Below are 24266 nucleotides of genomic sequence, written 5' to 3'. Positions count from 1 at the left end.
AAAAATTCTAGACCTAGTCCTTAGTGGAGAGCATGATCTGGTGCGAGAGGTAATGGTGATGGGGTCGCTTGATAACAATGATCATGGAGCAGCTGGTACAGGAGCCGACAAGAGAAGGAAAAATTCTAGACCTAGTCCTTAGTGGAGAGCATGATCTGGTGCGGGAGGTAATGGTGATGGGGTCGCTTGATAACAATGATCATGGAGCAGCTGGTACAGGAGCCGACAAGAGAAGGAAAAATTCTAGACCTAGTCCTTAGTGGAGAGCATGATCTGGTGCGGGAGGTAATGGTGATGGGGCCACTTGATAACAGTGATCACAATATGATCAGATTTGATATTGGCTTTGGAGTAATTACACACAGGAAATCCAATACATTAGCATTTAACTTTCAAAGAGGAAACTATCATAAAATGAGAAGAACAGTGAAAAAGAAACTTAGAGAAGCAGCTGCAAAGGTCAAAAATTTACTTCAGGCGTGGCTGCTGTTCAAAAATACCATCCTGGAAGCCCAGGCTAAATATATTCCCTGTATTAAAAAAGGAGGACAGAAGACCAAACGACAGCCGGCGTGGTTAAATAGTGAGGTGAAGAAAGCTATTACAGCTAAAAGAAAATCCTTCAGATAATGGAAGAAGGAACCGACTGAAAATAATAAGAAACAGCATAAGGAATGTCAAGTCAAAGCTCTTTTGAGCAGGGATTGTCTCTTTGTGTCGGGTGTTCAGTGCTGCGTGCGTCTGGTAGCGCTATACAAATGCTAATAATAATAATAATAAGGAAGGCAAAGAAGGACTTTGAAAAAAAAGAATGTGTTGGAAGCAAAAACATATAGTAAAATTGTTTTTAGGTATATTGATTTGATAATGTGCCAAGTCACAGCCTACCCCTCCCCCCCCAAAAAATGAAACAAACTACAGCCATGCCCATGATCACGGTTGCCAGATGGGCGGGCAGTTTTCCGCAACCCACCGCGGGAAACTTTTGCCCGCGGCGGGTTGCGGTTTTTTGGGCTTGTTTTTTTTTTTTTGTGCGGGTTTTGGGGCGGTTTTTCGGCCGGCGGGGGGTGGGGCTAATGGCAACAGAGGCGGGGTTTGTGACATTTTGGGCAGAGTTTGCTGATGTATTGGGCGGGGCGATGATGGTGGGGGCGGGGCTGATGACGGCGGGGGCGGGGGTGATGACGGCGGGGGTGGGGGTGATGACGGAAGGGGCGGGGTGTGTACGGTTTTTGGGCGGGTTTTGGGCTGTTTTGTGTGGGATTTTTTTTTTTTATTTGGCAACCCTGATGATGAGTTTCATTACCAACCTCTTCAAAACGGCCTACGTTACAGATCCAATGTAAATCCCCACATCCGGCCACACAACTAAACCAAAGACCGTACTGGACAACATACAACCTCCCTCCTTTCGACCCTAACAGAGCTTGGAAGACATCTACCTTATTCGAACACAACATAACCTTGTATCTGTTCTCTCTGCCGGATTTGGCGAACGCCTTTACGGTACTGTGTAAGCCACATTGAGCCTGCAAATAGGTGGGAAAATGTGGGATACAAATGCAACAAATAAATGAATGAACAGCTCAACTGTTTTGCAACCGCAATGTGCTGGATCTCCACCCTATTGAAGTGTAATAAAGTACTTAGACATTTTTCGAATTTCAGGCAGAAGTTTCTGCTGCAGAAGGATGTTTTGGGGTTATTTGGAAAAATGTTGGGGGGGGGGGTCCTGTTTTTTTTTTTTTCTGGACACCCTGTAGTTTATAGAATGGGTGAGACTATCATTTCTACAATGTTTTAGTTAAATGAATTATGTGATTCAAGTAGAGTGTCAGCTGTATTTTTTTGGAAGGGTAGGAGTGGGATGTGAGTGCAGAAAATGAAATCTCTCAAATAAAAGATTTCTCCCCTCTGCAGCTCGGTTGTTGCTTTTAGTGTAAAGACTTAAAATCCGCCCTCCTCTGCCTCCATCACTCCTCCCCTTCTTTTCTCCTCCCTCCTAACCCGGAACGTTTCCTGCAGGCTCCAGCTTCCATGTAAGTAAAGCATCAGCAGTTGAGAGAGAAGCAGATCCTCCCCTGAAAAGCAGGAGGGAGAATGGCTGAGGCAGATCCTGCACAGGTAGGGCAGCTTTCACTGCGGGGCTGGGGGCTCTTTTTTTTATTGCAAGAAAAAGTATGATTATGTCTGTGTTATTCATGCTTCCTATCTTAAAAAGGCCCTCTCAAATCCCACAGGGTAATAAATAGCTGCTGTTAACCTTATAAGTACATAAGTACATAAGTAGTGCCATACTGGGAAAGACCAAAGGTCCATCTAGCCCAGCATCCTGTCACCGACAGTGGCCAATCCAGGTCAAGGGCACCTGGCACGCTCCCCAAACGTAAAAACATTCCAGACAAGTTATACCTAAAAATGCGGAATTTTTCCAAGTCCATTTAATAGCGGTCTATGGACTTGTCCTTTAGGAATCTATCTAACCCCTTTTTAAACTCCGTCAAGCTAACCGCCCGTACCACGTTCTCCGGCAACGAATTCCAGAGTCTAATTACACGTTGGGTGAAGAAAAATTTTCTCCGATTCGTTTTAAATTTACCACACTGTAGCTTCAACTCATGCCCTCTAGTCCTAGTATTTTTGGATAGCGTGAACAGTCGCTTCACATCCACCCGATCCATTCCACTCATTATTTTATACACTTCTATCATATCTCCCCTCAGCCGTCTCTTCTCCAAGCTGAAAAGCCCTAGCCTTCTCAGCCTCTCTTCATAGGAAAGTCGTCCCATCCCCACTATCATTTTCGTCGCCCTTCGCTGTACCTTTTCCAATTCTACTATATCTTTTTTGAGATACGGAGACCAGTACTGAACACAATACTCCAGGTGCGGTCGCACCATGGAGCGATACAACGGCATTATAACATCCGCACACCTGGACTCCATACCCTTCCTAATAACACCCAACATTTTATTCGCTTTCCTAGCCGCAGCAGCACACTGAGCAGAAGGTTTCAGCGTATCATCGACGACGACACCCAGATCCCTTTCTTGATCCGTAACTCCTAACACGGAACCTTGCAAGACGTAGGTATAATTCGGGTTCCTCTTACCCACATGCATCACTTTGCACTTGTCAACATTGAACTTCATCTGCCACTTGCACGCCCATTCTCCCAGTCTCGCAAGGTCCTCCTGTAATCGTTCACATTCCTCCTGCGACTTGACGACCCTGAATAATTTTGTGTCATCGGCGAATTTAATTACCTCACTAGTTATTCCCATCTCTAGGTCATTTATAAATACATTAAAAAGCAACGGACCCAGCACAGACCCCTGCGGGACCCCACTAACTACCCTCCTCCACTGAGAATACTGGCCACGCAATCCTACTCTCTGCTTCCTATCTTTCAACCAGTTCTTAATCCATAATAATACCCTATCTCCGATTCCATGACTCTGCAATTTCTTCAGGAGTCTTTCGTGCGGCACTTTGTCAAACGCCTTCTGAAAATCCAGATATACAATATCAACCGGCTCCCCATTGTCCACATGTTTGCTTACCCCCTCAAAAAAATGCATTAGATTGGTGAGGCAAGACTTCCCTTCACTAAATCCGTGCTGACTTTGTCTCATCAGTCCATGTTTTTGTATATGCTCTGCAATTTTATTCTTAATAATAGCCTCCACCATCTTGCCCGGCACCGACGTCAGACTCACCGGTCTATAATTTCCCGGATCTCCTCTGGAACCCTTCTTAAAAATCGGAGTAACATTGGCTACCCTCCAGTCTTCCGGTACTACACTCGATTTTAGGGACAGATTGCATATTTCTAACAGTAGCTCCGCAAGTTCATTTTTTAGTTCTATTAATACTCTGGGATGAATACCATCAGGTCCCGGTGATTTACTACTCTTCAGCTTGCTGAACTGACCCATTACATCCTCCAAGATTACAGAGAATTTGTTTAGTTTCTCCGACTCCCCCGCTTCAAATATTCTTTCCGGCACCGGTGTCCCCCCCAAATCCTCCTCGGTGAAGACCGAAGCAAGGAATTCATTTAATTTCTCCGCTACGGCTTTGTCCTCCTTGATCGCCCCTTTAACACCATTTTCGTCCAGCGGCCCAACCGACTCTTTGGCCGGTTTCCTGCTTTTAATGTATCTAAAAAAATTTTTACTATGTATTTTTGCTTCCAACGCTAATTTCTTCTCAAAGTCCTTTTTTGCCCTCCTTATCTCCGCTTTGCATTTGGCTTGGCATTCCTTATGATCTATCCTGTTACTTTCAGTTGGTTCTCTTCTCCACTTTCAAGCCATCTGAAACCAGTGGAGCTGTTTCAAAGCAGCTGTTTATATGATTCCTAGGTGTTAGGGGTGTGTATTTGTACAGTGTATTTGGCTTGTTAGCAGGCCTTAAGGAAATTAGCACATGCAAACTAAGTTTAATATGGGTTAACTTCAGGGCCAACCCAAGTGGATCTGACACCCTGGATAAACCTTCAGCTGTCTGCTCTCCACAGCTCAAAGCCTTCTCCCGCCATGGCCAGCATCTCCTCTTCCTTATTCCCTCACTACCCCCACCCCCCACACAAAAAAAGTGTTCAGCATTTCTCTGTTTTCCTACTTTCTCTCCCTAAGGTGTCCAGCATCCCTCCTTCTCTCTTACTCCCGTCCTGAGACGTCCACACCTCTTTCCCCCCTCTCCTTCCTTTGAGGCGTTCAACATCTCCTATACCCTCCTCCCTTCTGCCCCTCAAAGGTTACCTCCTCCCTCCCTCCCCCACCCCATCTCCCATTCCCGCCTTCCTCTCCCCAAAGCGTTCAGTGGCTATCCTTCCCTAAACATCTCCAGGGTAGCACCACTGAGCTGTCACTATGGCGCTCATTTTCAAAGTAGATGGACGTCTCAAAATGGCCAGAAAACGTCCTTCAGCTGAAAACATCCAAATAGTGATTTTCGAAAGGCAGACTTTGGATATTTTATACTGCGGTTTGTCCAAATAGCAAGGAGGTGTGTTGGAGACATGTTTTGGGCAGGACTAGGGAGGGCCCAAAATGAGGAGGTCTTTTAGCGAAGGACTTTTTTTCTAGACCTGTTCCAATCATGTCCAGGGTAAAAAAGGTGCCCTGATTGAGCAGGTGACCCCTCCTTAATCTCCCAGTGGTTACTGTTGATATTGCCTATGTTTCCTGCTCTCATTCGTATCGCCACCTGGTGGCTAGACCTGGTGACTGCCGTGGACTGACTACTTGTGGTTCCCATGCTCCAGAGGGTACTCCGGTCCGGTCCGGATCTTCCAGCCTTCCAGTCTGTCTTGGGACATTTTGGAACTAAGCAGTACCTGTACCGGGGAACCTCCCTTGTGGTTTGCCTTTATTAGCCATCTGGAGGTTTTCTAGTTTGCCTTGCAACAGAGGTCCTCAGTGGAGTCTTGTTCTGTGAGAGTTCTGTTGCAGTGCTACCTTGCTACTTTTCGTGTCAGCTAGACCTTGTCTGTTTTCTGGTTGATTCTTCTGCTTGCTGCCCGCTCCAGACCTGGCTTGTTTACTGGTTTTTCTTCTGCCTGCTGCCTGCCCAGGACCCGGTTTGTTCACTGGCTTATTCTTCTGCTGCTGCCTGCCCCAGACCTTGTGTGTTTCTTGGACTCTTCTACTGCTCGCTACCTGTGCTTCTGTTCCAGTCCAGTCCTGACCCGTCCGGTAAGTCCTGCCGGCCACCTGCAGCCAGGGGCTCAACTTCTGGTGAATCGCGGCTAAGCACAGGTGAAGACTTGGGTTCCTGCGTGGCCTGGTCCAGCTCGTTGCCTCTGCTGCTACTCCTGGCCAGCTGCTCCAGTCCGTTCTGTGTCTTGCTGTCTGTTTGAGGGGTTCTCCTGCCACTGCCGGCCGTCGGTAGTGGTCCAAGGGCTCACTGTTCATGTCAGGCGTTGAAGCGTGACAGTTACTGACCCCCTTCCACCCATCTTAAGAGGGGAAAGTGACAGTGGATATGACAGCTTCTGGTATTATGACCATTCCTAATAGAGCAGAGAGCAAGTGTAAGGAGTGGCCTAGTAGTCAGTGCAGTGGACTTGGCAACAGGACCCAGGCATAACTCCCACTTTAACTCTTTTATTTCCATACAAATATCTGAGCCCTCCTGGAACATATAAGACACCTGCAAGCATGATGGCTGTTATAGTGGTGTACCTTTAGGTTTTTATCTGTTCCTGGAGGGCTCACGATAAGATATAAAGGAGATCTACCTGTACCGGAAATGGTTTTCAAGGGTGACAATGTGGAGGAACTGAAAGAAATCTCAGTGGACCTTGAAAACATACGGAGCCAAATCGAAGAGTTAAAGAGTGATAAATCACCTGGCCCCGATGATATCCACCCCAGGGTACTAAAATAACTGAAACATTAAATTTCTGATCTGTTGTTAACGATCTGTAACTTGTCATTAAAATTGTTCGTAGTACCAGAAGATTGAAGTGTGGGCAATGTAACACCAAGTTTTTAAAAGGGTTCCAGGGGTGATCTGCGAAATTACAGACCAGTAAGCCTGACTTCAATGCCAGGGAAATAGTGGAAATTATTATAAATAAAATAACATTACAGAACACACAGACAAACAAGGATTAATGGGACAGAGTCAGCATGGGTTCAGCCAAGGGAAGTCTTGCCTCACCAGTTTGTTTCATTTCTTTGAAGGCGTGAATAAACATGTGGATCAAGGTGAGTTGGTTGATGTAGTTTATCTAGATTTTAAGAAAACTTTTGACAAAGTTCCTCATGAGAGACTCCTGAGATAATGTAAAAGTCATGGGATAGGAGGCAATGTCCTTCTGTGGATTAGGAATTAGTTATTGGACAAGAAACAAAGGGTAGGGTTAAATGGCCATTTTTCTCAAAGGAGAAGGGTGAGTAGTGGAGTACTAAGTGCTTTTTTTTGTGCCAGTACGCACCAATATACGACATACCGTCATCTTTTTTACCTCTTATTCACTGTCCCTGTTTCCTCTTGCTGCCTGCTTGAGAGTCTGGGCCCACAATCGCGCAGTACAAGCAAGACCCAGCACCAGCACACTCAGCCTTAGTTCCAGCCTATCCGCTCGTGGAGGCCCTGTTGGTACTGCCCCTCTGATGCATACGTGTCAGAGAGGGCAGAACTAACAGGGCCTTCCTGAGCACAGGGTGTTGGGCGCAAAGGCTCCTCAGAGCTGGTGCCAGGCCTTGTACTGACTGATTACTGCCGGCCCAGACTCTCAAGCTGGCAGGCAGCAGGAGAAGGAGGAAAGGAAGGGGTAGAGGAGAATTGCTGGACATGGATGGGAGGGAAGGGCAGGGCAGGGGAGAAAGGAGAATTACAGGACATGGGTGTCAGGAGGACAGGGGGCAGAGGAGAATCGCTGGACATGGATGGGAGGGGTGGATAGGGGGAGAGGAGAATCACTGGATATGGATAGGAAAGGAGGGCAGGGGAGAGATGAGAATCTCTGGATATGGATGGGAAAGGATGGAAGGGGAGAGAGGAGAATTGCTGGACATGGATGGAGGGGAGAGCAGGGGAGAGAGGAGAATCGCTGGACATTGATAGAGAGGAGAGCGCAGGGGAGAGAGGAGAATTGCTGGATATGGGTGGAGAAAAGAGGACAGCAGGGGAGAGAGAAGAATTGCTGGACATGGATGGTTAGGGTGGTGGATTCTGGTCCTGGGGAACTGAGGAACTGAGTTTGATTCCTACTTCAGGCAGAGGCAGCTCCTTGTGACTCTGGGCAAGTCAGTTAACCCTCCATTGCCCCAATATGTAAGCTGCATTGATCCTGCCGTGAATGGGAAAGCGCGGGGTACAAATGTAACAAAAAAATGGATGGATGGATAGAGGAGAGGGCAGGATGGAGGAGAGGGCAGGATAGGAGAATTACTGGACATGGATGAATGGAGGGGAGGGGAGAAAGTAGAAATGTTGGACATGGATGGATGAAGGGGAGGGCAAGAGAGAGAGAGAGAGGAGAATTGGTGGACATGGATGGAGAGCAGAGCAGGAGAATTGCTGGGCATGAATGGATGGAGGGGTGAGCGGGGAGAGAGGAAAATTGCTGGACATGGATGGAGAGGAAAGCAGGGAAGAGAGGAGAATTTATGGACATGGATGGACGGAGGGAGGAGAGGAAGAAGAGAGGAGAATTGCTGGACATGGATGGAGGAGAGGGCAGGAGAGACAGGAGAATCGGTGGACATGGGTGGAGGAATGAGCAGGGGAGAGAGGAGAATTTCTGGATATGGATGGAGAGCAGAGGAGAGAGGAGAATTGCTGGACATGGATGGATGGAGGGGAGGGGAGGGCAGGGAAGAGAGGATAAATGCTGGATATGGATGGAGGGATGAGAAGAGAAAAGAAAAGAAGAAGATGCACGTAGATGAAGATAAGGGAAAGGGAAGGCAGGCTAAAAACTGCACATGGATGGAGAAAATACTACTACCACTACTTCTTATCAATTCTATAGCGCTACTAGACGTACGCAGCGCTGTTCACTTGAACATGAAAAGGCAGTCCCTGCTCAACAGAGCTTACAATCTAATTAGGACAGACAAACAGGACAAATAAGAGATAAGGGAATATTAAAAGTGAGGATGATAAAATAAGGGGTCTGAACAAGTGAATAAGGGTTAGGAGTTAAAAGCAGCATCAAAAAGGTGGGCTTTTAGCAAGCTGGATCGACTGTATACCTCCTCCAATCAAGTCCGTGGAGGACCCAGCTTTTACTTTTGGATGTAGAGCAAGAAATGAAGAAGAAAGGAAGTAAAGAAATAAATGGACAGGAAGCCCTGAAAACAGTTAAGAGAACAGATAGAGAGCAGTAGAATCAGAGACTGGGACCAACATGATCAGAAAAACAAAGTCACCAGACAACAAAGGTAGAAAAAATCATTGTATTTTCATTTTAGTGTTTGAATACATTTGGATCGCTGGATGTCCTTGCACCCAACTCTTCATGGCTTTATTTCCTAGGTGGCTTTGTATGATGCATCTGTTACCTCTAAAATTGTTAAAATGGGATTTGCTCTCTTTGCTTGTTTCTAAGTTTTTTAAAAGCTAGCTAGCACATGCTTGGTTATGTCAATATTCAGACTTAACTGACCGTGGGCTAGCGCATAACGTCCCTGATGTACCTGGCTTCCACTTTGGTGCTAACTGGTTATTTTCAGCGCTGCTCACCTGTTAAGTGCCGCTGGAAATGACTGGATAGCCACATACAAGTGAGTTAACCGGTTGACGGCTATTCCCGGCCAGTTAACTCACTTTCAGGCTTATTTTCGAAAGAGAAGGGCGCCCATCTTCCGACACAAATTGGGAGATGGGCGTCCTTCTCTCAGGGTCGCCCAAATTGGCATAATGGAAAGCCGATTTTGGGCGCCCTCAACTGCTTTCCGTCGCGGGGATGACCAAAGTCACAGGGGCATGTCGGAGGCGTAGCAAAGGCGGGACTGGGGCATGCTTAAGAGATGGGCGTCCTCGGCCGATAATGGAAAAAAGAAGGGCGTCCCTGAAGAGCATTTGGTCGACTTTACTTAGTCCATTTTTTTTCACAACCAATCCACAAAAAGGTGCCCAAACTGACCAGATGACCACTGGAGGGAATCGGGGATGACATCTCCTTACTCCCCCAGTGGTCACCAACTCCTCTCACCCTAAAAAAATATTAAAAATTTTTTTTTCCAGCCTCAAATGTCATACCCAGCTCCCTGACAGCAGTATGCAGGTCCCTGGAGCAGTTTTAGTGGGTGCAGTGCACTTCAGACAGGTGGACCCAGGCCCATCCCCCTTACCTGTTACACTTGTGCTGGTAAATGTGAGCCCTTCAAAACCCACCTGAAACCCACTGTACCCACATGTAGATGCCCCCTTCACCCCTTAGGGCTATGGTAGTGGTGTACAGTTGTGGGGAGTGGGGTTTGGGGGGCTCAGCATCGAAGGTAAGGGAGCTGTGCAGCTGGGAGCAATATGTGAAGTCCACTGCAGTGCACCCTAGGGTGCCCGGTTGGCATCCTGGCATGTGAGGGGGACCTGTGCAGTATGAATGCTGGCTCCTCCCACAACCAAATGCCTTGGATTTGGTCGTTTTTGAGATGGCTGTCCTTGGTTTCCGTTATCGCCAAAAACCAGGGACGACCATCTCTAAGGTCGACCATCTCAACATTTAGGTCGACCATCTCTAAGGTCGACCTAAATGTTGAGATTTGGGCGTCCCCGACCGTATTATCGAAACAAAAGATGGACGCCCATCTTGTTTCGATAATACGGGTTACCCCGCCCCTTCGCCGGGACGTCCTTAGAGATGGGTTCCCTTAGAGGTGGTCGTCCACGTTCGATTATGCCCCTCTTTGGGGCCCTTTTACTAAGGCACGCTGAAAAATGGCCTGCGCTGGTGTAGGCGCATTTATTGGACGCGCGCAGGTCCATTTTTCAGTGCGCCTTCAAAAAAGGCCTTTATTTTTGCTGAAAATGGACGTGCGGCAAAATAAAATTCAGCGCGCGTCCATTTTGGGCCTGAGACCTTACTACCATCCATTGACTAAGCGGTAAGGTCTCACTCGTTAACTGGGCGGTAATCGTCAGTGCGCATACGCTGCCGATTACCGCCCGCAGTAGAAAATAGAAATTATTTTCTGCCGCGCATTTTGGATGCACTTCAAAATTAGAATTACTGCCCAGGGCACGCGGTAGCCGGGTGATAGTTCTAATTTGACGCACATTGTATGCATGTAGGCACCCATGCGTCTAAGTAAAAAGGCCCCTTTGAATATCGGCTGGCCAGTATGTTTATTCCTGGAGCTACGTAGGATGAAGTGACTTACACCATGAGCAACTTAAATCCCAACACTCCTGGTTCTCAGCCCAGTGGTTTTTAACAACTAGGCTACGTCTCCATTCATACTACGAAATGAAGATTCTGGAAGGCTTCAGACATACAGGAAATTGTTGCTTTGTTTAAGGATTGTTTCTTGGAACTGAGTTTCCAGCTTATACCCAGGGTCTTCCAACAGAAGATCCTTATTACGATATGTAGATTTCAGAGGTGAACATGTCTGGAGTTTGCACTGATGTGCTTGAGGCAGGGGATGCTGAGTGGGTCCCTCTTCTTCTTCCAGGTCCCTGTAACGTTTGAGGACGTCGCTGTCTATTTCAGTGAGGATGAGTGGGGGATGTTAGCAGAATGGCAGAAGGAGCTGTACAAAGAGACCATGAAGGAGAATTATGAAACTCTGACAGCACTGGGTAAAGATTATTTTTCATTCCAGTATTGTAAGTTGTGCACTGAAACATTTTTAGTGCCTTCAGTGTGGGGTAGAACGGCAGAACTCACGGCAAGCTCGAATCTGCAGACATAACAGACATGTGCAATAAGAACGTGAAAACTTTGAGGGCCTTTTACTAAGGCGCACTCACGTTTTTACCACGCGCTAAAATTATGGGCGTTCTAAACATTAGAGACACCAATGAATTCCTATGGGCGTCTCTAACGTTTAGCGTGCCCACAGTTTTAGTGTGCGCTAAAAACGTGAGCACGCCTTAATAAAAGACGTCCTTTGGGTGTTCAGCTGCACGCTGCCCAAACTCCATCCTGGACCATACCTGCACTCGTACTCCAAGGGATCATTTTTTAGAACGTTAATGTAGAAAAAGAACTACAAAATATGACCTCACGGCAGCCGTCAGCCAAACCTTCAGGCAACAGAAAAACAAGTTAAATCACTGAAAATAAACAGGTCGCCTATGTGGCTTTCTAAAATCTAGGGGTAAAACAGCAGAAATCACAGCTGGATTCATTACATTAGTTAATACTACTACTACTTATCATACTAGTAAAAGACGCCCGTTTCCAACAGAAAGGAAATGGGCGCTAGCAAGGTTCCCGGGCCCCCTCCCTACCTCCCTCCCTTCCATCCATCCTCATAGCTCCAGGCGCCCCTCCACCCTCCCCCTCCCTCCCTCCTCCTCACCACCTCCACCCCTCCCCCCTCTCTCCCCCTTCCCCCCTTTCCCTCATCCCCATCTCCCTCTCCCCCGCTTCCCCACCCTCTGCCCCTTCCCCCCTGTCTGAGTTCCAGGCCCCCCTCCTCCCCTCCATCCCCCCTACCCCCCTGCCCTTCGAGTTCCAGGACCCGCCCCTCCCCTTCCAGTTCCAGGACCGGCCCTCCCCTTCCAATGGAGTTCCAGGCCCCCCTTCTCGAGTTCCATGACCTCCTCCCCCCCTCTCTCATCCCGGGCACCCCTCCCCCCTCTCTCATCCCGTGCACCCCTCCCCCCTCTTCTGTTGCCTCAGGACCCCCTCCCCCCTCTTCTGTTGTCTCAGGACCCCCCTCTCTGCCCCTCCCCTTTGTACGTGCCGGCTGCTGTTTAAAAGCTTTTACCTCCTGCTCTGCCGGCAACAGTGAAGCCCTGCACGCACGGACGCCGCTTCAGACAGCCTTTGCTTTTGCTTCTGTTTCAGCTGTTCCTGTGGTCCCACCCTCATTTCCTGTTTGCGGAAGGGCGGGACCACAGGAACAGCGTGCTGGACCTCACTGTTGCTGGCGGAGCAGGAGGTAAAACGGTTTAAACAACAGCTGACACTTACGAAGGGCTGGGGCACCCACACACGTCCTGCTTCATCCCCAGGGCGGACCAATGGGAACTGTGTTACAAGCCCAGGTGTTACGAACCCAGGCAACCAGACAGATGTGCAGAGGTGCAAATTATTATATAGGATAACAATAACCAGTTGATAATCTTGTCTCTTTTCTGTATTGCGAATCTTTCAATATGTCCACCCTTTGAAGTTCATTTGCTAATCTGTTACTCTCAGCCATTTCATCATACCAGTTCACGATTGTTGAAATTCTAACTCTGTGTTTTGTAATCTAAACTGTAAGCCACATTGAACTCGAGCTTGTTTTGGGGCTAATGAGGGCTATAAATATCACAAATAAATAAATAGATAGACCGAAGCCGCAGACATGTAAAACTTTTTGGGAGTAGTTGTAAAAGGCCCCTTCAGAAACTAAAAAGTGGCATGCGGTAGTGTAGGCGCGGGTTTTGGGCGCACGCAGAAATATATGTCAGCGCATGTCCCAAAAATGCCTAAAATGGACGTGCGGCAAAAACCCAAAATGGACGTGCGGCAATTTTGATGTCTGACTTACCGCCTGCCATAGACCTAGCGGTAAAGAATCTGCACAGTAAGGACCTATGCGCATCAGATGCCATTCGGCGTGCGTCCGCTACGTGCGTCCGAAAATAAAAAATATTTTTCAGGCGCGCGTAGTGGACGCGCGCCAAAAATGAAATTGCCGCAAAAGGCACACAGTAGTCGGGCGGTAAGTTCATTTTGGCACGCGTTGGGCGCGAGTAGACGCTTACGCGGCTTAGTATAAGGGGCCCTAAACTAGTTACCTTTCTGTTTCCACTTTATTTCTCAAACTGTAATATTATTTTGAAGTTCTCCTCAATGTTTTGGCATCTGTAATAGTTCTGCATCCATCCGGAATGATCTTTGTGTGCAACTGACTATTTCAAGTTCAGTTTACTGTCTGTATATATATTTAATTAAACAAAGCTTCTTTGAGTTAGGAGAAAGCTGAAGTAATTCTTTTTGCTTTGGAGCAGGCTCTTTATCTGAGAAACCACTTCTTCTATCAAAGCTTGAGCAGGAGGAGGATCTGTTTGTCAGGGAACCCCAGGATCCCAGAGACAGAATTAGACTGAAAAGCTGCTGGAGAGGTGAGTGGTAGCTCAGGGAGAGGAGAACACCCTGGGGGCACCAGTCTATCCATTCGGAAGAGGAAGGAAAGAGGCTGATTCTTTAAAGGATTTCATTTTCCTACCCTCGGTATCAGCTTAATGTTAGAGTAGCCGACTGAGAACCAAGGAACCCATTTTAAATCTCACTGTGGCAACTTGTGTTGTCGGGCAAGTCACTTAGGGCCCCTTTTTACCAAGCTGCGGCAAAAGGGGGCTGGCGCTGGCTTCAGCGCGTGTTTTACTTGCGATGAGGCCCCCCTTTTACCACTGGTGGTAAAAGGGAAGTCTTGCTTTCCCGATTACCACCAGGTACACTCCGGCGCTACAAAAATAAATACATTTTTTTTGCAGCGCCAGAAATGACTGCGCAGTAAGGGTGGGAAGTACCGCCGGGCTGCTGCAGTACTTCCTGTATAGCGAGCGGTTAGCCTGCGTTGGGCTTACCGCCGCTTAGTAAAAGGAGCCCGTAACATAGTAGATGATGGCAGGAAAAGACCTGCACGGTCCATCCAGTCTGCCCAACAAGATAAACTCATATCTGCTTCTTCTTGGGTATACCTTACCTTGATTTGTATCTGCCATTTTCAGGGCACAGACCGTAGAAGTCTTGCCCAGCACTAGCCCCGCCTCCCAACCACCAGCCCCGTCTCGGCTAAGCTTCTGAGGATCCATTCCTTCTGAACAGGATTCCTTTATGCTTATCCCACGCATGTTTGAATTCCGTTACCGTTTTCTTCTCCACCACCTCCCATGGGAGGGCATTCCAAGCATCCACCACTCTCTCCGTGAAAAAATACTTCCTGACATTTTTCCTGAGTCTGCCCCCCTTCAATCTCATTTCATGTCCTCTAGTTCTACCGCCTTCCCATCTCCGGAAAAGGTTTGTTTGCGGATTAATACCTTTCACTGTCTCAGGGACAAACTTCGACTGTAAGCCTTCCTGGGACAGGAAAATACCTACTGTAGCTGAAATATCTAATCAGTTTAGCTAGAGATAGGTAGCAGAAATCTGAAAGCAAAACCACAACTAAACAGTGAATTATAGAAATAAGAAAACAGAAATCTCTTAGGGGTCTTTCACAAAGGCGTGCTAGCGTTTTTAGCACACGCTAAATGCAACAGACACCCATAATACATTCTTATTTTTAGCACGTGCTAAAAACGCTAGCGTGCCTTTGTAAAAGGACCCCTTAGTTTTGGCGATCAGTTGCAGCACCTCTGAACATGTGTCTGACTGGCAACTGTGCTGGCACCTTGCTATTTAAAGTTAGGCTTGCTATTTTGCAGGGCTGATTTTAAATGCATAAATTATCCATTTAGCAGCTGAATACCACCGCTAAACAGGTAAGTGCTGGCTCCGTCTTTGCCCCACCCATCCCAGTGCTGACCCCTTTTTATGTGGATACAGTTTTTTGGCCATTCAGCAAGTTCAGTGGCCCAACTTTATCTGTATAAGTTCTGAAAATATACACATAAGCAAGTTATGTGTTCACCACCTGACCACAACCACATGACTCCCTTTAAATATCTACAGTGTTTACCAATTTACAGCTGTACTTTGCGGGTGGTTTGCCCTGTATATCATTTACTATGAGGGCCTAGGATAACACACACCAAACGTTTAATAGGATCTTGGGTTTGAAAACACTGGAGGGTCGACCGTTGGTGGGTCATTATTGGTGTGGCGTACTCTACAGTTGAAAGGCTTTAGGATATTGTTTACATTTCTGGGGGCCGCACCTTTAAAAAAATATAAACAGGATGGAGTCGGTCCACAAGGTGAAAGCTTGGCTCTTCAACCAGGCCTTTACTGGACGAAGTAACTAACTTGTTAGTCTCGCTCAAACACTCAAGGAGTGACACAGGCTTCATATACTGACATGTTTATCCATTCCTACTCTTGCTGAGATAATATTTAACCATCTCTCTGACCTCATGTGCAACTTTCTTTAAATTAGTCACCTTACTTTCCAACTCCTCTTACTCTCTTACCTATCTGTAGGTTCCATCTCTGCTTACCCTACACTGTCAATTATAATGTTCTATTACGTATTGTGTTGACATTGTAAGTAGTGTACTCTGCCATACTTTGTTATTTGAATATTTTTACTGCAGTAATTTTCTATTGCTCATGTTTGATTTATTCTTGCTGTACATAGCCTTGAATGAATTCCTTCAAAAAGGTGGTAAATAAATCCCAATAAATAAATACTTGTCTTTGTCATAAAGCGAATGGGGACAGACTTACAGATCTGAATATGTATACTTTGGAAGAAAGGCGGGCGAGGGGAGATATGATAAAGACAGTTAAATGCACAGGAGGCAAATCTCTTTCAGTTGAAAGGAAACTCTGGTACAAGGGGGCATAGGGCGAAGGTGAAAGGGGATAGACTCAGAAGTAACCTGAGGAAATACTTCTTCACAGAAAGTACGGTGAGTTCATGGAACGGCCTCCTGGTGGAGATGAAAGCGGTATCTGAGTGCAAGAGAGCTTGGGACAAGTACATTGGATCTCTAAGGGAGTGATAGGGAAAGTAGATGGCATGGGTGGGCAGACTAGATAGGCCATATGGTCTTTATCTGCCTACATATTTCTGTGTTTAGGAGTTCTATGGACAATAAAGAATTTGTATTTTATCCAATGCCTTTGTAATAAGTGGCTAGTGTAGATATAACTGTTTGAAAATTGAACTGTATTTAAATAAAACATTCACCCTTAACTCTCTACTGCACTTTCACCTCTGAGGGTCTTAATATGGGGAATTTTTCTTCTGCCACCAAACTGTGAAATAATGTCTGCACTTCTCTCATCTGCAGGTTATAGGACCTATCATGAAAATGAGAAGCATCATAAGGGATGTGCTGACAATCAGGAGACCCACAAGATGCTCCCAGACAAACATAACGAAATGTTTATTCTGAGATCAGAGGAAGGAAGAGATTGGGACTCTAAGTCAAGGGTCCATACGGGAGAGAATCCACATTTATGTATGGATTGTGGTAAAAACTGTCATCAGAAACTACATTTAAATCCACATCAGAGGATCCACATGGGAGACAAACCATTTACATGTACTAATTGTGGTAAAAGCTTTTGTCAGAAATCAAGTTTAAAAAAACATGAGAAGCTCCATACAGGAGAGAAACCATTTACCTGTCTGGATTGTGGCAAAAGCTTTAATCATAAATCTGTATTGACAATACATCGGCTCATCCATTCGGGGAAAAAACCATTTACCTGTCCGGACTGTGGTAAAAGCTTTAATCAGAAATCAAATTTAAGAAAGCACCAAGTACTCCATATGATGGGAAGTGAATTATTTATATGTCCAGATTGTGGTAAAAGCTTTAATAAGACCCACAGGCGGGAGAATCCATATATATGTATAGAGTGCGGTAAAAGCTTTAATCAGAAATCCTGTTTGAAAGCCCATCAGAGAATCCACACGGGTGAGAAACCATTTCCATGTCAAGAGTGTGGTAAAAGTTTTAATCAGAAATCACATTTAAAAAAACACCATATGATCCACACAGGAGAAAAACCATTTATATGTCTAGTTTGTGGTATGAGCTTTAGTCAGAAATCTCATTTAAAAAAACACCAGATGCTACATACAGGAGAGAAACCGTTTGTATGCCCTGACTGTGGTAAAAGATTTATTCAGAATTCAATTTTAAGAGCACACCAGAGGATTCACAGTGGTGAGAAACCATTTATATGTACCGATTGTGGTAAAGACTTCAATCAGAAGACCAATCTTACAAGGCACCAGAAAATCCACAGGAGGACAACGAAAGAGAAACAAATAGAACCAAAGACAATTTGATGGTAAATTGCGGAATAAAGCCATTGTGGCCATTTGTAAAAAAAATATATATCTAAACATCAATATAGTATGGATTGACAATAACAAAAAACTTTTGATTGTGTCCCTTAGTCTTGATAATAAATTGCCTTGACATATAGAGTGAACCTGACCAGATCAGATACTGTACATCAAGTTCATCATGAAAATGTGGCAAACCACGCTCTGTATAATTATGAAGATGGACATTGTGTCATTCCTAAAATCAAGTTTCAGCAAAGAATATTTCGGGCAGATTCCCTGTTACCACTCTTGTTTCGTCTGGCACTGGGTCCACTAAATAGACTTACCATTTTAGGTTACTGGATTTAACCTTAACTCTAGAGACACTAACGACACAGCAGCAAAAAGCAGAAAGGTTCTGGCATGGCAAACCTTCTTCTGAATCCCATCTCACATTTAAAAATATCTGTCATTTTTATCATTTCTGTCTCAAGCGTGCCAAAAAAATTATTTTTTTTAACTAATCTGTACTTGCCAAAATCCCACTAAGAAACTTTTTTCAAATCTGACTGCCCCCCTCCCCCAATACTATCTCCTGATGTTTTGGCCTCCTTTTTTTTTCTTCTAAGATGGCCAGTGTTCACGTTTCATTCACTCCCTCATAACGTTTTGACTCTATGACCATACCATCCGATTCCATTCCTATGTCCAGTTAGTCATTTTCTTTGCTACCCTCTAGGACCCATCTGACTCAACTTGTGAAAACTATGAATCTAATGTGTAGTCCCGTCCCTTGCCCCGTAGGAGGGGAGGACTCTTCAGCTCTCGGAGGTAAATTCCTTGGCTGGAATAAGAGAGACAATGGGATAAGGCGCAACCAAATCAAAACTTTATTGGTATTTCTCTAAGCCAGTACAAATGAATTGTTCTCTCTGGAGCAGGTTGTCACCCAGAAGAGCCAGATGCACAGACTGAATAACAAAATCTGCTCAGCAAAGCTTTCTCAATCTGTCCTTTTATACTAATACAAGTTTCATTTCTCCTAAATCATGTGATTTCTCTTATTCTAACTTACTGTTCATATAAGGATTTTCCTGTTTTCTTCCATTACACATATATGGTTATATTCTGTTATTTTTTTTCTCATTATACAAAAATGGCCATTTTCTTTATTCTACCATCCTCTCCTGCTTGTGTTCACATGCACACTTAGTGATCGTTGGTTAATCCCTTATCTGTAAAGCGTGATCCCAACATGCTATACCAGCAAACAAACAAGTACCTGGCTTTCCTGTTTCCCAAGCATATATTTGTGGAGGAACATCTTCGGAGGGGTCCTCAGTCTCGCTTCACCATCAAGGTTATATCAATTTTTGTCTGCCATATATGGGCCACTTAGCCTCAGTTTCTCATGGTTTCTCCTTGTCGTGATTTACAAGAATTGCATACCAATATTCCTTATTTAATGATCATGCAGTTTGTACACAGGCAACTGTAGGGAGAAACAAAACATATGCTGATGACAGCAGATCTGAGTGCTCCTAGGCCTGGCTTGCAGACCAAGCACAGGGAGGAATATACACTAACAACTTCCTCTTTGGATCCTCTTCCTTCTAAATGGCTATTGTCTTCCAAGCATGATTTGCCAAAGGCTTTCTCTGGGTATTGTTCCTGATTCCTGGAAGAAAGCCGTAGTTCATCCAGTCTTAAGCAAGCCCTTGCTTGACCCCTTAGATCCTGTAAACTATCGCCCTGTGTCCACTTTTTGTTTTGTTGCAGAAGTCCTGGAAAAGATTGTCTTTGAGAAGCTGCTTTCTAGGGTTGAAGAATAGGGTTGAAGAACAAAGTATTTCCCCAAGAAACGGGCTTTCGGGCTGTCCACAGTACTGAAACCACTATGGCGGCTCTGACTAGAAAACGGCATTCTCACCTTGATTCCGGTTTCATGGTGTCCTTAGATTCATCTGCAGCATTCGACCTCATTGATCATTCACTCCTTCTTTCTAGACTGCAATCCATGAGTTTATCTGAGACGATTCTAGCTTTGTTCTCCTCATATCTCTCAGGTCAATCCTTTTCAGTTAAAACCTCCACTGCTCAACCTTCATTTCTTTCTCTCTCCTGTGGTGTTTTCCCAGGGCTTTTTACTCTCTCGTTGCTCTTTAATATCTTTCTCAGTTCTCTAACTAACTATTATTCAAGACTTCAATATTCACTTTTTCATCTACGCGGATGACATCCTTTTGTTGTTCCCAACCTCTATGTATGCAATTGTATTAATTCAATTCAACAATATCATTCTGCTCTATCCAGTTGGATTTTTACCAATAACTTGTTCTTAATCCAGCTAAACCCACAGCATGCTGGATCTCTGGAATGCTTTCTCCTCCTTCACTTGATCCCCTTCTTTTGATATGTCTGTTCCCACTGTTTGCTCTTTCCAGCACTTAGGGGTCATTATCGACCTCAGACTTCTTTCTCTAATCAATTAGAGAGTTGCTCGGGGACAGAAATCTAACCCATCCTCGCCGGAATCTAACCCATCCCTGCCCATCCCGTGAGGGAAGCTAACCTGTCCTAGTGGGGAAGCTAACCCGTCCCGCCTCAAGTCATTTCCTCCATCCTAGCCCCCGGCCTGCCCTGCCCTTGTGCCGCAGTCACCTTGACCCCCTCCCCAAGAATTTTCTTCCGTACTCTTGCTAAATACAAATTAAGTAAGATACACATATCCAAAAAAGCAACATCCAGTGCAAGCATGTGCCCCTCTCCTCGCCATCCCCTTCTATTCCATGCATTCTATTCCATTTTTCCATTCCCTGCTCCTCCATGTATGTCCCCCTTACCATTTCCTTTTTCCTTCTTCCCTAAACCCATCCACACTCCCTCCCACCCTTTTCACCAAAGAGGTCAGATAAAGCAGGAGACAGGGTGAGCCTGTCTAGCCCTTTATATGGGCTGAAGCCAGTTGGCGGAGATTGACGCCACACTGGTTCATCCAAAACAATAGCAAAAAGATTATTAGAAATAAAGGGACTTTTTTTTTTTTACATTTATATCACATTATCCCAAGCAAATTCTGATTCAATGCAGCTTACATTTGAAAATACAGTGAGACAGAAAACTAGAATTCAGTTATATCATGGGAGCAAGTAGATGGATATGTCTGAAACATTTAACAAAGTTGAGATTAATATATATACCTAGCTGGGCATTTAAAAAAAAGGCAAGTGCATTTTTATAATATTCCACTGCAATCCACAAAACAAAAGGAGCAAGTTCCCACACATGCCTTCATTTTTTCTTTTGATGTAGGCAGGGGGGGGGGGGGGGTAAGATTTTAAATGGTCCCAGGTTTCAACCTAATTCATGTTTAATGTGGGATACAAAATGTCATAAATAGATAAAGACTCTGAATGTTGAGCACCTGATTCTCATAACATGATGTCTGTTTTAGTGGCCCTTTACCAGGAGCAAAAAATCTGTGCATGAATATAACAGCACTAGGGTGTCCCTTTAATCAGCCCCTCCAAATGACACACTGATTGCGATTTATAACAAATGACTACCTATGAAAAATTATTCCGTTTTCATACTTCCTCGGTGTACATCCGTATACACAAGCTGGCATGTTTGAAATCTAAGTGAGATTAAATAAAAATCCGACCAATAATAAAGAACAACAGCATGGATGCAGCAGCTCATAGGTTTGCTTGCTTTGTTTTGAGTGCACAGGGATCTGGCTGAGCGAGGAAGGGGAGGGGGAAACAGATAACCTTGTTTTTTTGGGGAGGTTTTACAGTACCCTCCGTCCTTCCCAACCAACCCACCCACATACATATTCCAGACCTCTCCTCCAGCCCTGGGTACCCTCTTGGCACATACCTCAAGCCACCCTGGTGGTCTAGTGGATTCTTCGGAGCAGGAAAAAATCCCCAGTCTTGCTGCCGCATCTTCTTTAAAATGGCTTCCAAGACTTTCATTAGCAGGTCTCGCATGACTTCAGTATGGTATGTGATACTTTATGTGCATACCCGAGTTTGATTTGTCCTTTCCATTCTCACCGTAGGTAGCACTAACCACTGCCACTCCAAAACAATCCAATATTATTTAGGGACTTATCTCAGTGCCTTTTTGTGGTCTGTATCAAAAGGAGGTTTCCTCTTTACTCCAGGTCACCAGCCTCTGCTAGTTCCAAGTTCCTGAGCAACATTCCTTTTTAAAGCTTCCTGGTGCAGTCCCTTCCTTGGGGTCCCTTCTTGCCCCAGGTTGGGTGGACTGTCTACTCCTGGCTGGACTTTCTGTGTGAGGGCTTTCCACTCTCTGGGCTGGGGCTGTTTCCTTTTTCCTGCTTGGCCCTGCTCTTCCTCACACTCTGCTGGAGTCCTCCAACCACTTCCTTCCAGGCCATGTCTTTCTTTGATGGACCGCTGGTGACTGAGCCCATGCTCCACCTCTACAAAAAGCCTCTCAGGTATGGCTGCTGGGTAAGGCAACTCCCGTCCACTTGACTGGATTCCATTCCGGGTTTCTCTCCCTACCCAGAACTTCAAACCCTCCTGAAGCTCCTTAGCAAAACCAAATGAAAGGAAGACCACTTCTGGGTCAGCATGGTCACTTAATCACCACAACAGACATAGATTGTACTGTACGAGCATGGAGTGGAAAAAAGATGGCTGAGGGGGGATATGATTGAAAGATACCTTATCTGAACCATGTGATTTTGAGCGACAGTAGGCCTTCCCCTAGATTCTAGTTTCAAAGCTCTTTATCTCCTTTTTAAATGCCGATGCCAGCAACCAGGTCCCACCTGGTTAAGGTGGAGCCCCCTTCCCCAGAATGATGCCCAGTTCCTAACAAATCTAAAACCCTCCTCCCTGTACCATCATCTCATCCACGCATTGAGACTCTGGAGTTCTGCCTCTCTCTTGGGCCCTGCTCATGGAATGGGTAGCACTTCGGAAAATGCTACCCTAGAGGTTCTGGATTTGAGCTTTCTACCTAAGAGCCTAAATTTGGCTTCCAAAATCTCTCTTCTACATTTTCCTATGTGATTGGTACCCACATGTACCAAGACAGCTGGCTCCTCCCCAGCTCTAAAATCCTCTATCTAGGTGACGCATGAGGTCCGCCACCTTCGTACTAGGCAGGCAAGTGACCAGGTGATCCTCACGTCCACTAGCCACCCAGCTATTTACATGCCTAATAATCGAATCACCAACTACAACAGTTGTCCTAACCCTTCCTACTTGGGCAGTAGCTCCTGGAGACACATCCTCGGTGTGAGAGGATATTGCATTCCCTGGTGTGCCGGTCATGTCTACAGGATTACTTCCAGCCTCACCAGGGTGATGGTCTCCTTTTAGAAGGTCTCCCTCCTCCAAGACAGCACAGGAGCTGCCAGATTGGAGGTGGGACTTCTCTACAACGTCCCTGTAGGCCTCCTGTATGTACCTGTCTGTCTCCCTCAGCTCCCCAAGTCTGCTACTCTAGTCTCAAGAGAACGGACTCGTTCTCTGAGAGCTAGGAGCTCTTTGCATCGAGCACACACATATGACATCTCTCCAAATGGGAGATAATCATACATGTGATACTCAATGCAAAAGACTGGATAGCACCCCTCTTGCTGCTGGACTGCTCTCTGCATCTTAGTATTATAGAGTTGTTTAATTAAAACTTCTTAAGGCACTAGGGATATCAGATGAATACAATGAGCCATAAGACTGGTGTAATTTGTAATTTATTTAGGGTTTGCTTCTTAGAAACTAATTAAATGTAATTAAACTCTAATGAAAATTCCCCTCTTGTTGTCTGTCCTGAGGACTGAGTTGAGAACCGCTGATCTGGAAAGCTACATTCTTGTTTGGAAAATCATTACCCCCCACTGTTTTTTTACAGTCCCTGAGGCTGAAAAGATTCGTGCCACCAACAACTTGAATTTTCATTTAGTATGCCAAATAGGTTTGCTATAAAAACGTGATATGCCACCATATTGACTTCTTTTGTGACATTATGATTAGAAATAACCTTACTGGATATGATGGGCACAATTTACTCTCTCAAAACGTGATCTGAACCAGCCACAGTTGGAGACAGAATGCCGAGCTCAGTGGACCTTGATTTGACTCAGCATGGCTTTCTTACGTTCATATATTAGTCTCTGATTGCATTTCTTGGTACTTGAAGATCTCTGTCCCCAACCGTAGAAAAAAAGAGCCGCTTACCACCCACACATAGCAATGCCATTCTTATGTGTGTGTGTGTGTGGGGGGGGGGGGGGGTTCTTTTACCATTATGCCTGGTTTTCTTGGATTCCAGATAATCACAAACTCTCTATTCACCAAATATAATGTATGTTATGAGGGGGATTGTGGAAGGGTATAATCATTGGGAGTCTGGGGATGAAAGTATATTCTCTTAGGATTATTAGCCCAGTGTTTGTCTAGTACAGATACGTTGAAGTGTTTGCAGAGTTTCCAGTGGATAAGCCATGCTACCTCACTGTGTCTGACATCAGCAAGTCACCCCCACTGTCAATATGCATCACCATTTCTAGTTGTTTTACAAAATCTGCATCTGGCTGTTTTATGGCTTATGCTTGCTGTCAACCGGCTGATCTGATCTGCTAAGGACTGCTGGGGCCACAGCTTAGGGCTCTGTGCGTTCCTTGTATGCAGTGAGCAAACATTT

The 24266-nt window shown here is 45.5% G+C and overlaps 1 protein-coding gene across 2 annotated transcripts; it reads left to right on the top strand.

Moving 5' to 3' along the window:
* Nucleotides 1-1969: 1969 nt before the first annotated feature.
* LOC115463702 (zinc finger protein OZF-like) lies at nt 1970-17991 on the top strand. 2 transcript variants are annotated; one of them, XM_030194431.1, is made up of 4 exons: nt 1970-2124; nt 11139-11265; nt 13636-13749; nt 16588-17991. In XM_030194431.1, the coding sequence occupies exons 1-4, from the start codon at nt 2101-2103 to the stop codon at nt 17595-17597; spliced, it is 1275 nt and encodes a 424-aa protein (XP_030050291.1). In that variant the 5' UTR covers nt 1970-2100; the 3' UTR covers nt 17598-17991. The 2 variants fall into 2 exon arrangements, with proteins under 2 accessions (XP_030050291.1, XP_030050282.1); XM_030194422.1 differs by lacking the exon at nt 1970-2124 and having other exon boundaries at nt 10713-11265; nt 16588-17990.
* Nucleotides 17992-24266: the final 6275 nt, after the last annotated feature.

The sequence above is a fragment of the Microcaecilia unicolor genome, chromosome 1, assembly GCF_901765095.1.
Source record: "Microcaecilia unicolor chromosome 1, aMicUni1.1, whole genome shotgun sequence".
Classification (NCBI taxonomy): Eukaryota; Metazoa; Chordata; class Amphibia; order Gymnophiona; family Siphonopidae; genus Microcaecilia; species Microcaecilia unicolor.
This window is presented reverse-complemented; position numbering and strand designations above follow the sequence as displayed.